General features: G+C 36.6%; 4 protein-coding genes across 4 annotated transcripts; 3 read left to right on the plus strand and 1 right to left on the minus strand.

The window, feature by feature from the left end:
* The first annotated feature begins 109 nt into the window (after nt 1-109).
* On the plus strand, nt 110-5,834 carry LOC117384171 (meprin A subunit beta-like). The gene is made up of 15 exons (XM_033981453.1): nt 110-181; nt 265-295; nt 367-405; nt 505-527; nt 1,247-1,331; nt 1,417-1,534; nt 1,613-1,791; nt 1,855-2,073; nt 2,444-2,605; nt 2,679-2,909; nt 3,341-3,793; nt 3,864-4,037; nt 4,115-4,214; nt 4,555-4,645; nt 5,778-5,834. Exons 1-15 carry the CDS (start codon nt 110-112, stop codon nt 5,832-5,834), a joined length of 2,034 nt encoding a protein of 677 aa, XP_033837344.1.
* Nucleotides 5,835-8,486: 2,652 nt separating this feature from the next.
* On the plus strand, nt 8,487-10,999 carry LOC117384173 (meprin A subunit beta-like). The gene is made up of 12 exons (XM_055228074.1): nt 8,487-8,522; nt 8,603-8,612; nt 8,673-8,678; nt 8,790-8,815; nt 8,887-8,968; nt 9,039-9,156; nt 9,219-9,397; nt 9,475-9,693; nt 9,770-9,925; nt 10,040-10,270; nt 10,327-10,749; nt 10,849-10,999. The coding sequence occupies exons 1-12, from the start codon at nt 8,487-8,489 to the stop codon at nt 10,947-10,949; spliced, it is 1,587 nt and encodes a 528-aa protein (XP_055084049.1). The 3' UTR covers nt 10,950-10,999.
* Nucleotides 11,000-12,784: 1,785 nt separating this feature from the next.
* On the plus strand, nt 12,785-16,191 carry LOC117384174 (meprin A subunit beta-like). Its single transcript, XM_033981458.1, has 11 exons — nt 12,785-12,827; nt 13,110-13,129; nt 13,197-13,284; nt 13,359-13,479; nt 13,551-13,729; nt 13,806-14,024; nt 14,091-14,249; nt 14,685-14,909; nt 14,983-15,435; nt 15,510-15,700; nt 16,108-16,191. The coding sequence occupies exons 1-11, from the start codon at nt 12,785-12,787 to the stop codon at nt 16,189-16,191; spliced, it is 1,782 nt and encodes a 593-aa protein (XP_033837349.1).
* Nucleotides 16,192-17,425: 1,234 nt separating this feature from the next.
* Nucleotides 17,426-19,928, minus strand: tomm40 (translocase of outer mitochondrial membrane 40 homolog (yeast)). The gene is made up of 9 exons (XM_033981630.2): nt 19,843-19,928; nt 19,252-19,475; nt 18,882-19,042; nt 18,699-18,800; nt 18,513-18,618; nt 18,230-18,352; nt 18,067-18,143; nt 17,884-17,986; nt 17,426-17,803 (listed from the first exon to the last, which is right to left on the minus strand). The coding sequence occupies exons 2-9, from the start codon at nt 19,454-19,456 to the stop codon at nt 17,664-17,666; spliced, it is 1,017 nt and encodes a 338-aa protein (XP_033837521.1). The 5' UTR covers nt 19,457-19,475; nt 19,843-19,928; the 3' UTR covers nt 17,426-17,663.
* Between the last annotated feature and the right edge of the window lie 366 nt (nt 19,929-20,294).

A 20,294-nucleotide genomic window follows, 5' to 3' on the forward strand; every position in this document is an offset into this window, starting at 1 on the left:
GTGCACAGAAAGTCCTTGGTCAGCCACTTAAGATTAAAGGTAAATGAAAAAAAGACGCTTTCTGATACGTATTATCATGGCATCATGTGCGTATGTTTTCTTATTGTAGATGAATCGCTACTTCTGTCTCCTACTTCTTATGTTCAATCTGACACATGGAACCCCTGTGTCCCTAAAACAAGTCAGTATTTATTTTGTGGACAAAAATGTAATATTAATTTACTGTTTATATCCTCAATATTAATTACTTTTTCTTTTATACAGAAAATAAAGGAGACAATTCCAGAAATAATAGGTAAGTACATTTTACATCGTATTGCATTCTTGTATATTCTCATGCGTATTCAAACACTTTTAATTTTCCAGACATTGGCGGCGACAAGGACATTCTCGAAATAAACAAGGGTTAAGTTCCTTTTTGTATTCAACTATAAAGCTGTTTAAAATGTTTAAATTAACTACATATAAATGTCTAAATTAACAACAAATATTTTTTTTTTTCAGACTTGGAAGATGATATCATTGTGGTGAGTGTGACTTGTTCAGTGTGACTTAGAGAGACTTATCCATGCATTTGTCTCCAGTAGGTTAGACTACTGTAACGGCCTGCTCACGGCCTCTCCAAACGAGCCTTAACAGAGCTGCAATACATCCAGAAAGTTGCTGCTCGGGTCCTGACTAGAACCAGGAAGTACGAGCACATAAGTCCCGTGCTCAGGTCTCTGCACTGGCTCCTGTGGCTCAAAGAATAGACTTTAAAGCAGCTCTGCTTGTGTATAAGACTCTCCATGGCCTAGGTCCAAAGTACATCTCCGACATGTTCCATATGAACCATCTCACACACTGAGGACTTCAGGGACCGGCCTCCTGCTGGTGCCCAGAGTCAGGACTAAACCTGGGGAATCAGCGTTTAAGTTTTATGCAGCTAAAATCTGGAACATTCTTCCTGAAGATGTGAGACAGGCCTCTACTTTGACAATTTTTAACTCCAGGCTCAAAACGGTTCTGTTTAGCTGTGCATACGACTGAAAGGTTTTTATTCTGCACTCTTCTCTTTTAATACTAATTTTATGATAATTATTTGTGATTATTTATGTTTTGATGTGTGATTTTAATGTCTTTCTTATTCTGTAAAGCACTTTGAATTACCTTGTGTACGAATTGTGCTATACAAATAAACTTGCCTTGCCTTGCCTTCACTTGGTTCATTGAGAAGTATTTTTAAACCTGTGATTTCTCTTTTTAGCCAAAGGGCCTCCACAGAAGTTCAGTGAACAACCCCAGTTATCTGTGGTCCCTGCCAGTGCCATACTCTTTGGATAGCAGTCTGGGTAACAACGCCATTCAGTCAAAACCTCGCGCCTTTTGTTAAAGTCCGCAGATACTTATTTTGTTTTCCCAACATGTCAATGCCAGAGTTGAATGCAAAAGGTGTAATTATGCAAGCCATGGACCAATTCAGACTAAAGTCGTGCATTGACTTCAAATCCTGGAATGACGAGAAGTACTACATCTCAGTTCAAAAGCTGGGCGGGTATGCATTTCACTGATCTTGTTATGATGCAAGGTAAAACAAATAAGAAAAAAAACTTCATATGCAAGTCTGCCCTAGGTGTTTTTCATATGTTGGACAGTATTTTTCCAATGGACAAGATCTTTCCATTGGAACATACTGTGATTCCAAAGCCATTGTTGAACATGAGTTTCTCCATGCTCTTGGCTTCTTCCATGAACAGTCCAGATATGACCGAGATGAATATGTCACAATTGAATTCCAAAATATCATTAAACGTAAGAAAAATTGTATGGTACCATATTGTTAAGTGTCTAGACTGACCATAATGTGTCTTTCAGGTTATGAAAGTAACTTTGAAAAGCAGAGCGAAAAGTACAGCACCACTCATGGAGTTCCTTATGACTATATGTCGGTGATGCACTACGGACCTAATGCATTCAGCAATGGGAACGGCTCTACAATCACAACCAAAGACCCAGCGTTTCAGGACATTATTGGTCAGAGGTTGGAAATGAGTCCTAGTGATGTGAAGGAGCTCAATCTTCTCTACAAATGCAGTGAGTAATAGTAGAGTTACAAAGTGCACATGTCTGGACAGAAAGGTGTGTATATTGTTGACTGTTTAATTAAATCATTTTAATACTTTATTGCACACCTGCATACATGATATAGTATAATCACTCACAAGCTTATAAATGTAATAAAGAATATTATTGTAAATTAATAGTATAAATTTGTGGGTAAAGGGCATGTTTCTTCAATTCTCAAAGATAAAAGGTAATGCAAAACATACTAAAATATAACTGAATATTCACTGATAAAATGAAAACAATTTGAAAATATTCAGAATTTTGCATTATCATAATACAATATATAATTTATATACATTGTATAAATGACATTTGTATGCTCCGTTTTTCTGCATAGACTCGAGCGTGGCCTTCCAAATGCACTGCAGCTTCTCTAATAGGTCCACATGCCAAATGAGTCGCTGTTCTGAAAGTAGTAAGGGCTGGGAGAATGTAACATCAGCTCCAGGAGGTCCTGCCACTGACCGCACCAATCTGATGAGTAACACCAAAATGCAGGGTATAAATAAAAAAAATAGCATTAATAATTGTTGTCATCTATATGTGCATAACATCTTTCATAATAATTACAGATAAGGTTCCAAGTAGCTTCATGTATGCAAGTACAGCCTTTGGTCTTGAAGGTGATTCGGCCTGGCTCGAGACCAACAGGATGACCCCCAATAGGTCATGTCATGTCCAGTGTCTGCAGTTTTACTACTTTCACAGTGGACATGAGTCTGACCAACTTAACATCTGGATCAGAGAGTTTCAAGATGAGAACGACTTTACTGGTCAGAGCCGAATGGTTGAACAGATCACTGGTATGCTATTCTTTCTTATACAATGGCGTAACATACATAGATACCAGGAATAATGAGCAAACACAAAATTTGAGTTTAGTTGACTTTGAGTCATTTCAGACCAAAATCATTATGGATCGTTATGCCCCTTTTGCATATTGGCTGTCTTATCTTCAGCATTGTTAGGTAGTTGATTAGCATTAGATTGGCTTGTTGTGGTTTCCTTCCAGGGGCTGAGAATGCTTCTGTAAACAGCTGAAGATTATATTTCAGTCCATGTTCAATAAAAACATAAGCTATAGGACATTTTAAAAACAGCGCCTCAAAATTGGTTAGATAAAATTGTGTTTAGCTTAGAGCTGGAAATGGCCATGTAGGTGGATTGTCACATAGTTGTGCCTCATAAGTTAAAATTGAACAATGCATTTAAAATAAAACCTGTTTTTCCACAGGTAATAAAACTTCTCATTGGCAGTACCACTATGTTTCTATCAGTGCAACAAGGTCCTTCCAGGTGGAGTTTGAAGTTCGAAAAGGAGCAGGGAGTTCTACGGGTGGCATCTCAATTGACGACATCAACCTATCAGAGTTGACGTGTCCTCATGTTGCCATCCAGGTTGACGATTTTGAGAGTGTTTTAGAGTCTAGTGATTACAACAGTATCATTTATAGCAAAACTCAGTACACAGAAGATGGTTATGCTTTTAGAGTGGCAATCACACTCTACAAAATCTATTTTGGATTGCTGATTCAACTGGTGGAAGGCAAAAATGATGACAAACTTCAGTGGCCACTCCTGAATAGACAAGTGACTTTTCAAATGGTAGACCAAAATCCCAACATTAAACTCCAAATGTCCAAGCAGATAAGCATCACCAGTGATATCAACCAGAACATTACTATCGGTGAGTTTAAATATATCATCTTGCTTTCCAAAATACACTAACTTAAAAAAAAATGTGCTTTTTTGATTAGGTGTCAACATCTGGGACAATCCCCGAAAATTTGAAAAGAAAGTTGTAGACGAGAATGGTCAAGAGATCTTCGTTGGCCCAATGATTGGCAGAACATATTTTGCGACTTTGGAAAGCATCAAACAGAGAGATTTCCTCAAGGGGGGGAGTGCAGTTTTTGCCTTCACTTTCCAAGGTAGACAACTAAAGTGAAAATGTACACTAAACATGTTTTTTTTTTTTTTATGATAATAAAAATAAATATATTTTCAGACATAACTGCTCTCATCAAAGGAAATTCTCTGCCATGTTCCCCCCCACCAAAAGCGACTCAGCTATCAAAAACTGAAGAAAGGGGGCCATGTTCATCCAGGTATCCTACTACTAAAAATACAATTACTAAAATGTAGAACTCTAGGGATGTTGACAACTCTATGACCCCAAATCATTATAGAGAGCCTAATAATACTAATCAAGCAAGACAAATTTAAGACCAGAATAAGCTACAACTTTCCAAGGTCAAGACTATGTACGATACCTCCACCATTACCAACCATGAAGCCAAGGCCATCAAGACCGTGACCAGACCAATATCACGTTAGGATGGATTTATAAACACAAAACAAAGCCATGACTAAGACGAAAGAATGCCCTCATGTTATTAAGATGGCAATTGCAGTAAAGATACTACAAGTTACCTCTTTTTTGCGCAGATCCCAAACCACCACCCCTGCGCCACCACCAACAACTCTTGAAACAACACCTCCTAAAGCAACTACTGGAACATCATCAACACTTGAAAAAGTAACAACCCCCTTAACAGGAACTCATGAAACTGAAACAACAACCGCTCAAACAACAACAGTCCTTGGCACAACTGAAACAACAACTGCAAAAACAACAATCCTTGAAACAACACCAAAAACTATTCCTGAAACATCAAAAACAACAACCTCTGAAACAACAATCCTTGAAACTACTGAAATAACAAGTCCTGAAGTGACTCTCAAAATAACAACAGCCAAAACAACATCAACCCTCGAAACAACAGAAACAACACAGGAAACAACTACTCCTGAAACATCAAAAACAACAACAGCTGAAATAACAAGTCCTGAAGTAACAACTCTCAACATAACAACCGGCGAAACGACATCAACCCTCGAAACAACAGAAACAACACAGGAAACAACTATTCCTGAAACATCAAAAACAACAACCTCTGAAACAACATCAACAATTAAAATAACAAGTCCTGAAGTAACAACTCTCAAAATAACAAGCACTGAAACAACATTAATCCTTGGAAAAACAGAAACAACACAGGAAACAACTAGTCCTGAAACATCAAAAACAACAATCTCTGAAACATCAACAACTGAAATAACAAGTCCTGAAGTAACAACTCTCAAAATAACAACCGGTGAAACAACATCAACCCTCGAAACAACACAGGAAACAACTATTCCTGAAACATCAAAAACAACAACCCCTGAAACAACATCAACAACTGAAATAACAAGTCCTGAAGTAACAACTCTCAAAATAACAACCGGTGAAACAACATCAACCCTCGAAACAACACAGGAAACAACTATTTCTGAAACATCAAAAACAACAACCTCTGAAACAATATTAACAACTGAAATAACAAGTCCTGAAGTAACAACTCTCAACATAACAACCGCCTCAACAACACAGGAAACAACTATTCCTGAAACAACAACCACTGAAACAACAACTCCTGGTGACAGGTACTCCCATGTCTGATTGGAACTTTTCCTACCAGTCTTCATTTAACATTTGGAAGCCTTTGAGTCAAAGTTTATTTAGATCAAATACAACGTAACTGCACTTTTTATGTAGAATGTAAAATTTGTATTTCATAGTATTTTAATTCACATGTACGTGTGTGTGTGTGTGTGTGTGTGTGCAGCCTGAAAACCACCCTTCCACCAACTACAACTACAGCAGTAACGACAACATCACCTGAAACAACAACCGAAGATAAAAGGTACTGTTTTTGTGTGGAAACCAGAAAAAAAATTAATAAAATGGCATGGACTGAAAATTCAAAACTGTCCTAGCCCTATCAGCAAGTAAAAATGAATTTAGATCAAATACAACCTACTATAAGAACTATGACAAATGTTCCTGTCACTTTTTGTAAATAAAGGGTTGTGTCTGTGCCACACTATTTTTATGTAGAATGTAAAATTTTTATTTCATAGTATTTTAATTCGTGTGTGTGTGTGTGTATGTATGTGTGTATGTGCGTTTGTGTGTGGGCGCACAGGCCAAAAACCACCCTTCCACCAACTACAATTACAGCAGTAACGACAACATCACCTGAAACAACAACCGAAGATAAAAGGTACCAGTTTTCACTATGTGTGGAAATGAGAAAAAAAAATGCAATAAAATGAAACAGTCTACTTTGAATTTTCAGTCCATGTCCTGAGTTTCATTTACTTGGTCAATGGAAAAATGTATAGAGTCTGAGATGCAAAAATGATGTAATAGGAGCTGTTGTCTTGTCTTTTATTCATGAAGGGGGAGGGACAGTTTAGTTAATACAGTTCATCCATTTAGGACTAGCTGTACTTCTGGAGATTATGCACAAGTCAGAAATGTATCACAAATATAGTATGAAGGTATAAAAATTTATCTGCCATCTCAATAACAGTTTTATGTCAAAATTGTGTGTGTGTGTGTGTGTGTGTGTGTGTGTGTGTGTGTTTTTTTTTCTCTCCTGCAGCATTTTTGGATTGGCCCCAGGTTTTGTTTCTTCAACTTTCCTGACTATTTTGTCAACTGCCTTGCTTGTGTTACACTGAGACGGATCGTGGTGCATCAACTGAACTGAGACCGAAGAGTTACACAAATACAAAGACTTCCTTCCCTAGAACTTATATGTAGTGGGTTATTTTGAGATCTGTCTATAAAATCTTGCCAGTTTGATCTTTTCTATTTTGGTGGTTGGAACAGCTAATTTATTTTCATTGTATGGGACTGTTTTTTTCAATGTACTTAAAATAAACTGCATTTTGTCATTGAAGCATCCTAAAACATATACTGTTTCTACGGTTATTTCTCTACAGTGAATCAGGACTAAATGTAATCTTTCTGTGTGACATCAACTCAAGAACAAGTTTTGATTTTCAGCACATGAAAAGGAAGGTAGAGGTATTTAGACCTGTTTTTCAGCATGCAACTCAGAAATGTTGAGGAATGACATGAGAGTGACCCTTATTTTTAAATTTGGATGATAGAGAATGTCATACCAATTTCATAAATTCAAAGAAGCTTACACTCACAAGAGGAATACATGAGATTTAAGGTTACAGGTAGAAAGAACGGTAAGGAAAGGTAAGACCATAAACTTTTATTTTATCATGAAATAGGCTCAATTGGAATTGATTTAGACCTTAAATAAAATATGTGTCACATGTTTGTGTAAAGAATGATGATATGAAATATATAGCATAACACATTTTCTGTTGCCAATTAAATTTTGTTTAAGGTGCTCTTTTGGGCTCATTCGCATTTGTAAATTTGACTCTGAAAGAGTCAGTGCCTCACTAGTCATAAACCTCACCGCACGTCACTGATCTGAACAATATAAATTTCTGACATTTCTGCATATGGCATGGAAACTATTACACTGTCCAATCTAAACCCAATACTTTTATAGAAATTTCACAATCTCTTTCAGCAAAGCAATGCAATTGTATGAATATAAACAATGAGGGTTGTGTCCTATTTTAAATCACATCTTTTTCTTACAGTGGCCCAACATAAGCAGGTAGGAGTCAGTTCCATGAAAGTGTGTTGAATAGCTTCAAACGTGGACCTGTGCTCCTTTGGAAACTGCATATTTAGTCCATAAAGTAGTTCAAAACAGTAGGCACAGGCAGTGGGATCTCTCGCAGATCAGCGAGAGTGATGTCCTCTTCCAACACAATGCCAATGTTGATGACAGTGGGTTCTGAAGCAGGTCCAGTGGACTCCTCCAGGACAGCAGGTATGCCCACTTTCACACCTTTGGTGGACTTCTCGACTGAATCCGTGTCCTGTTAAGACAAAAGATTACAAAAGAAATAATATTGGTCCATCTCTGAATAACAGTTAAAGCATCCCAATAAATATTTAAATATTTTAAATTAACTAAGGCATAATTTGTGTGAACTTTAACTCACCAGGCAGGTTTGCTCTCATTGTCCCCAACAAACATGGGGAATCCTTCAAGAGGTTTGCCGATGCTGGATGATGTTTGACACCTAAAACACAAACGAATAATAAATGAGACTCAGTCAGTCCAAATTCTCACTCCAACTCTTACAATAAATGTTATCTTAAGTTCAAAAGCAGGCCCACACCTCATGTCCCCCATATTCCTATCCTATTATTTGATCAATTTATATATATATATATATATATATATATATATATATATATATATATATATATATATATATATAGAGAGAGAGAGAGAGAGAGAGAGAGAGAGAGAGAGAGAGAGAGAGAGAGAGAGAGAGAGAGAGAGAGAGAGAGAGAGAGAGAGAGAGAGCGAGAGAGAGCGAGAGAGAGAGAGAGAGTAATTTATTAAATTACTTATTGTTTCTCAAATTGCCATAATGTCACAATGGTCTTGTCTGTAGTGGCAGGTGCTCAAACACAGGTAAGTGGTATTTTTTTATTTATTTTTTCTTTTTTTGATCTAACTCATTGTCAACAAATTCTGTTGATATTTTTTGACAGGAAACTACAGGTAAGAAATGATGGATTACCTTGAGATTACAAAGTTTATAACTGCTTTTGTCTGTTGTAGAATTTGGTGAGGAAAAGAGCATTTCAGACATAAACAAAAGTAAATATTATTCTAGTAGAGTGATGTTGAAAGAGAAAACTGCGCACTAATTAATATCTTATTTGTATTTCTAATAAGATCTAATGGTGGATGACATCAAAATGGTAAGAAAAAAAGACAAATATATAAATAATGGAATGATCATAATAATTAGTTAATAATTATTCTGTATCAGCCAAACACAGCAAGAAGTTCTATTGTTCCAGAAACTTCACTTTGGAGTTCTCCTGTTCCATATGTTTTGGAGAATAATCTGGGTAAGTTTGATCTCTTGTGTGTCTATATTCCTTTAGTTTGATTCTATCTGAGCATACATTGTAATGGCAGATCTGAATGCAAAAGGCATCATCCTGAAAGCATTTGATCAGTTTAGACTGAAGTCGTGCATTGACTTTAAACCGAGGGAGCATGAGGACTACTACATTTCTGTGAAAAAACTTGAAGGGTAAGAACTGGTTATTAGTTAAAAGGCTAAAATGTATTGCATTAACGTAACTTTCTTTCCAGTTGTTGGTCTTACATCGGTCGGAGCAAAATAAATGGACATGAACTCTCTATTGGACAAGACTGTGACCAAATTGCCATCGTTGAACATGAGTTTTTTCATGCTCTGGGTTTTTACCATGAACATTCCAGATATGACCGTGATAATTTTATCTCTATTCATTTGGAAAATGTTATTGAAGGTTACAGAATGACACTGTATACATTATAGGCTATGTGTTTTGAATATATGATTTTACATTTTTTTTTTCCTTTTCAGGTTTTCAGTATAATTTTAGAAAAGTTCTAGCAGATGTTAGCACCACACGTGGAACTTCATATGATTATTGGTCTGTGATGCACTATAGTAATGATGCATTTTCTAATGGAAATGGGTTAACAATTACTACCATCGACCCAGCATACCAAGACATTATAGGTCAAAGATACGAAGTGAGTGCCACTGACATTAAAGAGCTGAATCTCCTCTACAAATGCAGTGAGTGCTAATTATTTGTATGTTTTTACAATGAAATTTAAAATGATCTGATTAATAAATACAAGCTATTTCACAGACTCCACCATCGCATTTCTAATGCATTGTAGCTTTTCTGATGGAACCATGTGTGAAATGATCAAACGCTCAACAGCATCAAATGGCTGGGAAATTGTGTCACAAGCAGCTGGACAACCTTCCTTTGACCACACAAGTCTAAACTCCACTATGCACAGTAAGAGACATTTCATTTTTTGTGGAACCCTACATTCCAAAGAGGGCAAAAGATCTGTCTTTATTTTAGATTTTATTATTACTATCTGTTTACTGACAAACACACAAATTACAGGTGTAGGGCCAAGTTACTTTATGCATGTGAGCACAGCAACTGGACAGGAGGGAGACTCAGCCTGGCTGGAAACCAAGGCAGTAACACCTAAAGGGGAGTGTCATGTCCAGTGTCTGCAGTTTTATTACTTTCACAGCGGAAGTGTGTCAGACCAGCTCAACATCTGGTTCAGAGAGTTTCAAGATGAGCATGATGTCACAGGACAGCGCCATCTGGCTGCACAGATAACAGGTATAGCATTGCAAGTATATTTTTGTGGAATCAAATTAATTTCTGCATCTTTTCAGGTCAGTTAACATCCCACTGGCAGCTGCATCATGTTTCTTTAAATGCAACAAAGTCCTTCCAAGTGGAGTTTGAAGTGAGAAAAGGAGCTGGGAGTTCTACAGGTGGCATCTCAATTGATGACATCAATTTGTCAGAACTGGAGTGCCCACATGTTACGCTGCAGATAAATGATTTTGACCAAATTTCAGGAAAAACTCGTGTGTACTACACCCCATCTCAGCATTCCAAAGAAGGCTATGTGTACAGATTTGGAGCATTAGTCTTCGACACTGGTTCAGAGGCAGTGTTTGTGCAAATGTTATCTGGAAACTTTGATAATCAGCTGGAGTGGCCTGTTCCACGCAGGCAGGTCATTTTACAATTTGTAGATCAACATCCCAACATCCAGTTACAGATGTCCAAGCAAGTTATTTTCACCAGTGGTGAGTGTTACATTACTTCATTAAAGTGGAGATTACTTAAAACTTTAAAATCTGAGAAAGTATTGCCTTAATTTTCATTATTGCAATTTCTGTGATTAGGGAGCTCAAGTTGGGATAATCCTAGAAAAACTGGGAAGTACTATGTGGATGGAAACAATCAAACAGTCTACTATGGTAAAAAAAATTGGTTATGTGTATGAGAAGCAAGTAGTAAATTACAGAAACATCTTTAAGGGAAACAGTGCAGTTTTCACTTTCAGCTTTCGAGGCAAGCTTAACACCTTTATTTACTTTCTTACTTTAACAAATCACACTACAATGTAATTTTATTTTGTTTTGTTAGATCTCGCTCCTGTTGTCAATGGATCAACTCTTCCATGTCCTGAGCCAAAGCTAAAGGTCATAGCTGCTATGTCAGTGTCACCTGAAATAACAACACAAGAATTACAAAACACTTCAACAGCACCGTGTAGTAGTACAACACCCTCAAGTACTTCAGCAACACCCTCGTCTGCTTTCATCATCTTAATACCAGCACATTTTTTTGCTATATTGTTGATGTAGTAGTTAGTGGTTTAATAACATTATTTTAAAACCTTGCATTTAATATATTTAATGATATTGGATTGTTTATGATTTCTACATACACGTTTTTCTTTCTGATACTTAATAACCACATGCACATTTAAGTGACTGTAAAGAAGTCAAAAGTAAAGAAATTACAGCAAAGACATTTAAACTGACTGGTCATAGTGATTTCACGTTTCAAATTTAGTTAAATTAAATCAAGTTAAAGCAGGGAACCTTACCTATCTGTCCAGGTATATCTTATTTTACTGAATTCTGAAAATGAATACTGACCCTAATGCTACACTGTTTCATGGCTATTCTGAGCTCAGTGGATTTCATCAAATTAATTTTCATATTAATTTTTAGCTTTTTTTTTACTTAATTAGGTTACATCATAATAATAATTGTATAACTGTATTCAGTTCTATACAATTACTGCTCTTGTGTGTGCATATTTACTGTCTTAAGTATGTTAACATTTGATTATTTCTGTTTTCATTGATTAACGCAAGACACTGCAAACATACCTTCTCCTCTTTTGGGTGAGATTTCTCTCTCATCCCAAAACTTTTCACCTGGAAACAGTTGTTCAGTATGTCCCTGCTGATGTGTTATTTCATTTAATCAACTTCATTAACAAGATTATGCTGGATAGTACAGTAATATCTAGTTTACTCACACTAAATAAGATGTTAGTATGTCAGCAATATTAAATAAGAAATATAAACCTGACTATTTCCATTTTGCATATTCATATGTCCCAGTTTTTCCTATTCACCTGCAGTTAAATCCTGTCATAAGAATTATCTCTTCATACTTATTCTATTTATAAAATAGTATTGTTGTAAATCAGCAATGTTGAGAGAAAAATATCTGTATGTAAACAAGTTAAGGTGTTTAGTCCCATTTTAACTTTTTACCAGGATGAGTATTTTTCCTTATAGTTGAGACAAACAGCTGGCAACCTGTTTGAATGTTCATACAATTAAAAAAACAAAAAAACAAACATAAATAAACATGTTAAAAGATTCACATTTGACTTTTTCTACTTTATTTATTTATTGTTTGCTTATGCTTCCATAGATTTACTTCAGTAACAAAATGAAGTACCGTACTTATTCCAGCAGTGGGCTCACTTTTACATGAGTTCAAATGGTGTGCTGAGCAGTGCGCACAACTGTCTCAGCCACCGTCTACTTTAATCTCTTTTTGCACAAAATAAGAAAGAGCAAGTGCAATTAAAGGACCAAAAGTGACAAGAATGCAGATCTAAAACAGGTTTTTAAGAATGTTGAGGAGCGGGACATGTAGGCTATATAAGGTGTACACAAAAGCCCTGCTGAATGCTCACTCTCATTTTGCAGAAGACGCTTAATCCAGACTTGAAAAGGTAAAATGCATCAGTAACTAGGTTGCTACAAAATAAGCTATAGCCCACCATGAAAAGAGAAGTTTTTCTGTTTCTATGGGTAAGCTTGGTGGTTTCATCAGGACTCCCACAAAAACAGGTAAGTCTTAATTTGCAGTATAGTTCATAGGTTTTAGAAAATGTGAATATTAGATCTTATTTTATTTTTTTCTACAGAGAGAAGGAGAGATAGAGGGCAAGTAATCAAAATTATTGCATGTTCTTGAATGAGTTATTCTAATTCTTACATATTAAAATGGATTATTACAGAAATTGGAGAAACAATGTCTATTTCAGAAATAAACAAAGGTAACAAAATATATGTGAATGTTTATATAAATCTTGTAATACTGTCATACTTTTTTCCTTTTCATGTTATTAGGATATGATGACATTCTGAAGGTGAGTTCTTATAAAAAATTTTGTTACATTTACAGTGCATCATGGTTGACACTTGACACTGTTCCAGCCCCTAAACAGTCCACAAAACAATGCCATCATGGACAAAGAGAAACTGTGGAAGTCCCCCGTGGAGTACACTTTTGATAGACACGTTGGTAAGTATGTTTTATAGATGCAAATGTACATTTTGGTCTCAAAGAAAGATATGTTAGACTTTTCTAAATTAAAGGGCTGAATATAAAAGGCATTGTCTTGAGAGCACTTGACCGGCTCAGACTGAAATCCTGCATTGACTTCAAACCATGGGACAAAATGGAGGAGTACTATATAAATGTCATTAATGGAACAGGGTATGCACTCTAAACATCTCTTCTCTCCAGTGTGTGTAGCACTCATTTGATGTTATGGCATTGTACTCTAGGTGTTTCTCTATGATTGGAAGAGAAGTGAAAAATGGACAGATCTTGCAATTGGCAGAGGCATGCCAGCGAATCTCCATTGCTGAGCATGAGTTTCTCCACGCTCTTGGCTTCATGCATGAACATCAAAGATTTGACAGAGATGACTTTGTCACTATTAACTTCACAAATGTAATACAAGGTTGTCCTCTTTTCCCGAATATAATGTATTCATGTGTTTATTTATTCATCAATTTTGATTTTGTATCTTCAATTAGGACTGGAAGTAAATTTCATAAAAGCGGAGAAAGACCAATACACAACTCAAAGCACTCAGTACGACTACTGGTCTGTGATGCATTACGGCCCAAATGCTTTTTCAAATGGAAATGGAACCACAATAACCACCAAAAACCCCAGGTTCATGCCCATTATTGGCCAAACACTTGGTATAAGTGCGACAGATGTTCTGGAACTGAATCTGCTGTATAACTGTGGTATGTTGTGAAGATCTGGAGCCATTACACATGAGACTGTTTTGTAATATGTTCTGTTATGGTTAGAGTCAAGCGTTGCCTTTGTGCTGCACTGTGACTTTTCCTCCGACATTGCCTGTCCTGTAACAACTTGCTCTAATAGCTCCATGAGGTGGGAAAAGGTAAGGCATGCTATTGGGGGTCCTACCTCAGACCACACCAGCCTGCCCACTGGATACTCACAAGGTATGACAAACACAATGCAAATCAATTTGAAATGTTTCAATAAGCTACTCACTAAGGCTTCAATTATGTAGATAACAATGTTGATTGACAATAATAAAATCTTAATCTTAAACTCCAGTCTTTTTTTTAATCTTCCTCTAATATTTATGGACTAAAACACAATTTTTATATAAGAACTTTGGCTATGTTCATTTACAGATCTTTTTCTCTTATAACATTCTGTGCTGGTTGTTGACATAGGTAGAGGTAGAACTTAAACCAACATGTTTCTTTTCTTATTTCTCTTTTTGTAGCACAAGAAATAGACAACGGTATGCTCATCCCCATTCTAATACAAATATTACCATTTCCAAAAAAGATAAATGTCAGAAATACAGACACTGATAAATATAGAATGCTTTGTTACTATTGTTTCTGTTTATCTATGAAATCTAGGCTTAAGCTACTTCATGCATGTAAACACTGCAAAGGGTGAAAAGGGAGATTCAGCCTGGCTTGAAACCAAGAGGGTGACTTCAAAGAGAAAGTGTGCTATCAAGTGTTTGCAGTTTTATTACTATCATATGAACAGTGAATCCAACGACCTTAACATTTGGATCCGAGAGTTTGAAAATGAACAAGATTTTGTTGGACGTCACCGTCTCATTGGGAGGATATCTGGTAACAACAGCAGCACAGACACAGGCTTTTGAATCAAATGGATGTTCACTCTTGCACCATTCTCTCTAAACAGGTCCACAGACCAAAAAGTGGCAGATCAAGTATGTCCCGATAGAGACTTACAAAACCTTTCAGGTGGAGTTTGAAGTGCAAAGAGGAGAAGTACCATCAACAGGAGGCATTTCCATTGATGACATCAATCTGTCTGAGATTCAATGTCCACATGTAACCCTCCAGATTGACAGTCTGCCAGAAATATACAATCAGACTGCACAAGGTTACACCATTTACAGCTATAACGTGTATTCAACGGTGGGCTATCGATATTCCTTTGGAGTATCAATGGAGCATCCATTTATTGGAATGTTTATTCAACTTGTTTCTGGTAAATATGATAATGAACTGACATGGCCAGTACCAGATTCCCAGGTGACCATGCAAGTGTTAGACCAAAGTCCGAACATTCAGAGTCACATGTCTTATGAGAGAAGTACCGTCTCAGACTTGGGGCAGGTGAATGGAAATGGTGAGAGAATAATCACCTAATAATATAATACAAATAATCATGAGATTACTGAATCTTGAATTTCTTTGATACAGGCACCTACCGCTGGGGCAAACCTGAAGACCATGGAACATATTACATTGATGACTATAATCAAACTGTCTACTTTGGCCCAAAGATTGGCATAAAGAATTTCATACCATATGAGAAAATGCTGTTAAGACACTTTCTGAAAGGAGGAAGTGCTGTGTTCAACATATTCTTTGAAGGTAGTACAGACATTATTGTATGTTTGTATGTTTTATTATTTTTTTAATATAATTTTTATTATTAATATTTGTCTTTACATTTTAGATGTTAGTCCATTAAAGTATATTGATGAACTGCCCTGTCCACCAGAATATCCATATAAATATGATGAGCATGATATGGGTCCATGCTCACCCAAGTAAGACACTTGTTTTGTTTTTGAAAATGTACAAAAGCTGTTGTCCTAGTTTAGCACAGATAAAGGCATTGCAGACTTGACTCCTATCACTTTTTTTCTTCTAAGTGGGACACTGCTCTCTGTTGTACAAACTGCAGATTGCATATTTTTTATATTATTAAAAGCAGTGCATGGATATTGGATGGAAACTGTCTGAAATGAGTCTGTGTATCTACCACAATGACTACCCCAATTTTACTTTGCAGCACAACAACTACGACCACCACAACCACCACAACTACGACCACAACTATGACCACCACAGCCCACCGGACTTACACCACAAGTGAGGACATAAGGTAACACAATGGACATTTACCATTTAATGGATAAGATCAATATATATTATTCATATCATCAATATGTTATATGCTCTAATTAAAATCATATTTGCAGAACTACTCATTCGTACAAAACGACAAAGGACAAAAGGTAATTTTCTTTTTGGTGAAGGTGTACACCATGATTTATAAATAAAGATATGAAAGTGGGTCACAAATTACTAACGTTTTCAATCTCTTGATCCCACTAGCATTTTTGGTTTTGCTCCAGACAAGATTTCATCTCCAGTCCTCATTTTCCTTGGACTGTTGATGCTTTTCATGCAGTATTGGTAGATGTTACCTGATGCATACAAAGGATCCTAAATAATACTATAAGCAATTTACTTTTAACAGTTTAAATGTTAAAATATTAAATTATAACATAAATAACGGGACATCATGTCCAGTATTTTTGCAATTAAGAATAAATAAATGAATTAAAAATGCTATCAGAAAAAGCTATATTTGATTTGAGCGTGTTTAACTAGTATCTGGAGATACAGCTAGTTTATGAAAATCTTACATACAGTTCCATTAAATTTGTTTCTAACCCTAATGTATGCATCTTTGATTACGTTCATGGTACCAATTAGCATTAGTATGTACTTCATATGCTGATAACTACGATGATTGTGCATGTGACTCTATGTTCTTCTTGGTGAAAATGTAATCTGAATAAAAAGATTTAAATATATTTTAATTTGTCTTTATATTAGAGTCAGAATAGGAATGATGTTTTTAACCAGGAACAGATCAAGTTCTTTTGGGGACTTTCAGGTTCTTTTGGGGACTTTCAGCTTGTTGTTATACAAAGGCTAAATATGGGTGAAACCCCAATAATTGACCAAATCATGCAATCAAAAATGTAATTGAATTAAGAAAAAAAACACATTGTAAAACAAATAAAGACAGGCTGAATAACATGTTCTAATAGTTGAGAAGCTGTGTCCAGTTGTGTAGACCAGTGTTTCTCAAACTGTTGTAACACTGGTGGTGCCACCCGAAGGAGCTCAGCCTTCAGGTGGTACCACCTGAAGCTGTACTGTTGTGCACTTGATTTAGATCAGGTGGCACTCCCCAAGCCAAATCTAATCTTTGGTGGTACTTGGTGAAAAACATTTGAGAGCCAGTGGTATAGACTCAGACCTGACTGTAGAAGGTTAGCACAATTACTTCAAAAACATACCACTCAACAAATGTATAAAACATTATAATATTTATTTTGTCTGACAATATATCCATCTGATGCCCTCTAAATCCCCTCTATTCTCATTCACCAAAATGGAAAGACAGTGTGCTACAAAATATAGGCATGGCTTGACCATTCCAATGTCCCTTTGTTGTTCCAAACTTCTTCAATTGCAAAAGGAGTCTCTCTTGTTCATGATTAGTTTAAACTGGTCCAAAATGAGGAAACAGCTTAGAGATGTCCCATCAGGTTAGCCAATAGTGACTCCAAAGCCACACTGGAACTTATTCTTGCGATGGTTTAGAAAAGCTCCCAAAGCTAATGTAAGTGGCAGCGGGAGCAGTTTCTTCTCAAGGGTTGCCCCTACAACCCAATTACTATCAATTGTACCTGAAGGCAAGAGAACATACCCATTAGAATTCAAAATTCAGTTAGCGTCAGTATACTGGTAAAATAATAACTCAATGTACCTTTAAATAGTAAATTAGCTTTAGGGAGGTCTAACTGATAACCCAACGATGTTGTTGTCTCTTGCATCCGTGTATTGGCTTCAAATTCCACGCCTACTTGTAACTGTATAGAAAGCCCAAAGAGAATAGCTACTTGCCTGTACATTTTTGTGACTTAGACAATATACTGTAGTAGATATTTACCTGATCATTGGCTTTGTGGTAATATGTTGCATGAGCTCCTGCACCGCCCAAGGTCAAAGTAGCGACATAGTTATCACCTGAAAGAAATTTCCAATGAAGGTATGATCGAAATACCAGGTCCGTCTGTTATGATCATATATAAAATCAGTGTGGGAGTTCTGACCTGTATATCTCCCCAAAAAGGAGGTGACTGTTCCCTCCTCCCCAGGCCTTCGATGATACACAAGTTCCCCACCCAAAGCCAGTGAGGGAGTGATGGACTGCAGATAGTGGGTCACTAAAATACCTAGTAAGGCAATATGAAACCATATTCACCATGTGAATGACATTTTTTTTAATTTATATATATATATATATATATATATATATATATATATATATATATATATATATATATATATATATATATATATATATATATATAGTTTGTTTTGTTATTTTTTTACCTGATCCAACTAATACATCAGGGTTTCCAAGTGTCACAGCTGAGGTGAAGTCTGCTCCTCGGTATTCCATGTCACACTGCCAGTTGACAAATTTATGCTGCTGAGTCTGAAATACAGGACATCAAGACGATCAAACATAGACTTCTTTACGGGGCTTCAAAATGATGTTTAAAAAAGTTTATGTACCTGAATTGCTATTTTGGAGCGAACCGCAGATGTTAGCTGATGAATAATCTGGGCATTCAGGCTGCCAGTATTGTCCATATCTCCAACCATCACTGGAAAAGACTGGATAATACAATATTACGAGTATAATATACTGTAGGTACTTTTTTATTGTGTTAATAAACCACATGTAGTGACAGTTACCTCTGTTGGGCTGGTTTGCTTCCTCCCTACATAGGTGGCACCAAATCGATAACCAGAATCAGCTACAGTGCTAAGTGTTATAGTATGGCTCACTTGGAAGTGGTTACTCAAGCCTTTGTTAACCAACAACCGCACTCCCTCCATTTGTAAGGGAAACACCTCTGCAATAGAAAGAAAAAGAAGAAAAAATGTGATTCACAAGCAGGTTTAAACCCATCACCAAGTACTGTGGGTATTGTGGATTTGTGATGATGGAAAAAAGGTTGTCATATTAGAATGCTGTAGAACAAGTTATTGTTTAATACAGTTATTAGCTGGATAATACATTTTGGAAAAAATAAAAAATTATGTAATATTATGTATTTCTAACCTTTGCATTTGCGATGACACTCTTCATAGGTTCCTGGGTTTGGGATTTGACTGTCTCCATCTGCAGACTGTTCAGAGGCTGAAGGGGTGGGCACTGAGGGCATGGTGAACCCTGGAGGCACAGACATCAACCCAGGCCCCACGGTGCCTCCTCCAGGTGCAGCTGGAGCAGGACTGACAGAGCTAGCAGCCAACACACTTCCCATTTTTGGAAATTTTCACAGGCTAAAGAAAATACAGTTCAGTTGTGACAGTTGGACATTTAACAGGGCAAGAAGAGAAAATGAGCAGCATAACGTAGGTCAACACGTATACACAGTTTGTTCTAATGGACTAGCATGCTACAAAACCCAATTAGTTAACAGTGCTCTAACTTCATAGGGATGGCATGAAATACCCTTTTAAGCTAGCAGTGTTGATTGGTAAAGCTGCTAATCATGTGTCGCTAGCTAGAAGCTAGGTAGCCATGTGGACCCTGCAAACTAAGAAATCCTTCTGTCAGTGAAAACTAGGCTATAGACAGCGCTCGCATTGCGGGTATCTGGACTGTAAATCGCTGTACCTATCTTTATATTATGATTCAATCACATACATATGGGCTTACTACTTGAAGATCCGACACAGCAAAGTTCAAGGAAACATCCGTGATCGTACACCGTCAAGTCCCGCCCACTCCCCACCTCCTCGCAGCTGATTGGCTCACATTTTTAGCAGCGTGCTCTGTTGACGCTCAGTATTGGTCAGAAACTGTTAATCCACAGACGCATTAACTGTGAATGGCATACCAAGGGTAATGCACCTGTCCTGTTAAGAGCAGGTTATTGTGACCTTATCCATCCCCAAGACAAATCAAATAGTGATTCCTAAACACCATAAATAAAACATTATACATTTTTAGCAGCCAGCTGTAAGTCTATTTTTCAATGAAGCTGTGCAGTGACAGCCTGCTCATTTTCCGGAAGTACAATTTCCATTCATTCTGCAAAATGTTTTAATAACTTATAGTTATAGCTTTCTGTTTCTGAAACTATAGCTTATAGTTTC

Source organism: Periophthalmus magnuspinnatus, chromosome 16 (assembly GCF_009829125.3).
Source record: "Periophthalmus magnuspinnatus isolate fPerMag1 chromosome 16, fPerMag1.2.pri, whole genome shotgun sequence".
NCBI classification, from domain to species: domain Eukaryota; kingdom Metazoa; phylum Chordata; class Actinopteri; order Gobiiformes; family Gobiidae; genus Periophthalmus; species Periophthalmus magnuspinnatus.

Coding starts and splice junctions, on each gene's coding strand:
- LOC117384171 (XM_033981453.1), top strand. CDS start 110: ATGAATCGCTACTTCTGTCTCCTACTTCTTATGTTCAATCTGACACAT. Junction 1,535..1,612: donor TCAGTTCAAAAGCTGGGCGG/GTATGCATTTCA, acceptor AGTCTGCCCTAG/GTGTTTTTCATATGTTGGAC. Junction 2,910..3,340: donor AATGGTTGAACAGATCACTG/GTATGCTATTCT, acceptor GTTTTTCCACAG/GTAATAAAACTTCTCATTGG.
- LOC117384173 (XM_055228074.1), top strand. CDS start 8,487: ATGGTCTTGTCTGTAGTGGCAGGTGCTCAAACACAG. Junction 9,926..10,039: donor TCTAAACTCCACTATGCACA/GTAAGAGACATT, acceptor CACAAATTACAG/GTGTAGGGCCAAGTTACTTT. Junction 10,750..10,848: donor GCAAGTTATTTTCACCAGTG/GTGAGTGTTACA, acceptor TTCTGTGATTAG/GGAGCTCAAGTTGGGATAAT.
- LOC117384174 (XM_033981458.1), top strand. CDS start 12,785: ATGGGTAAGCTTGGTGGTTTCATCAGGACTCCCACAAAAACAG. Junction 13,730..13,805: donor CTTCACAAATGTAATACAAG/GTTGTCCTCTTT, acceptor ATCTTCAATTAG/GACTGGAAGTAAATTTCATA. Junction 14,025..14,090: donor GAATCTGCTGTATAACTGTG/GTATGTTGTGAA, acceptor TGTTATGGTTAG/AGTCAAGCGTTGCCTTTGTG.
- tomm40 (XM_033981630.2), bottom strand. CDS start 19,456: ATGGGAAGTGTGTTGGCTGCTAGCTCTGTCAGTCCTGCTCCAGCTGCA. Junction 18,619..18,698: donor GCTCCAAAATAGCAATTCAG/GTACATAAACTT, acceptor CCTGTATTTCAG/ACTCAGCAGCATAAATTTGT. Junction 18,353..18,512: donor TGATGTATTAGTTGGATCAG/GTAAAAAAATAA, acceptor TTGCCTTACTAG/GTATTTTAGTGACCCACTAT.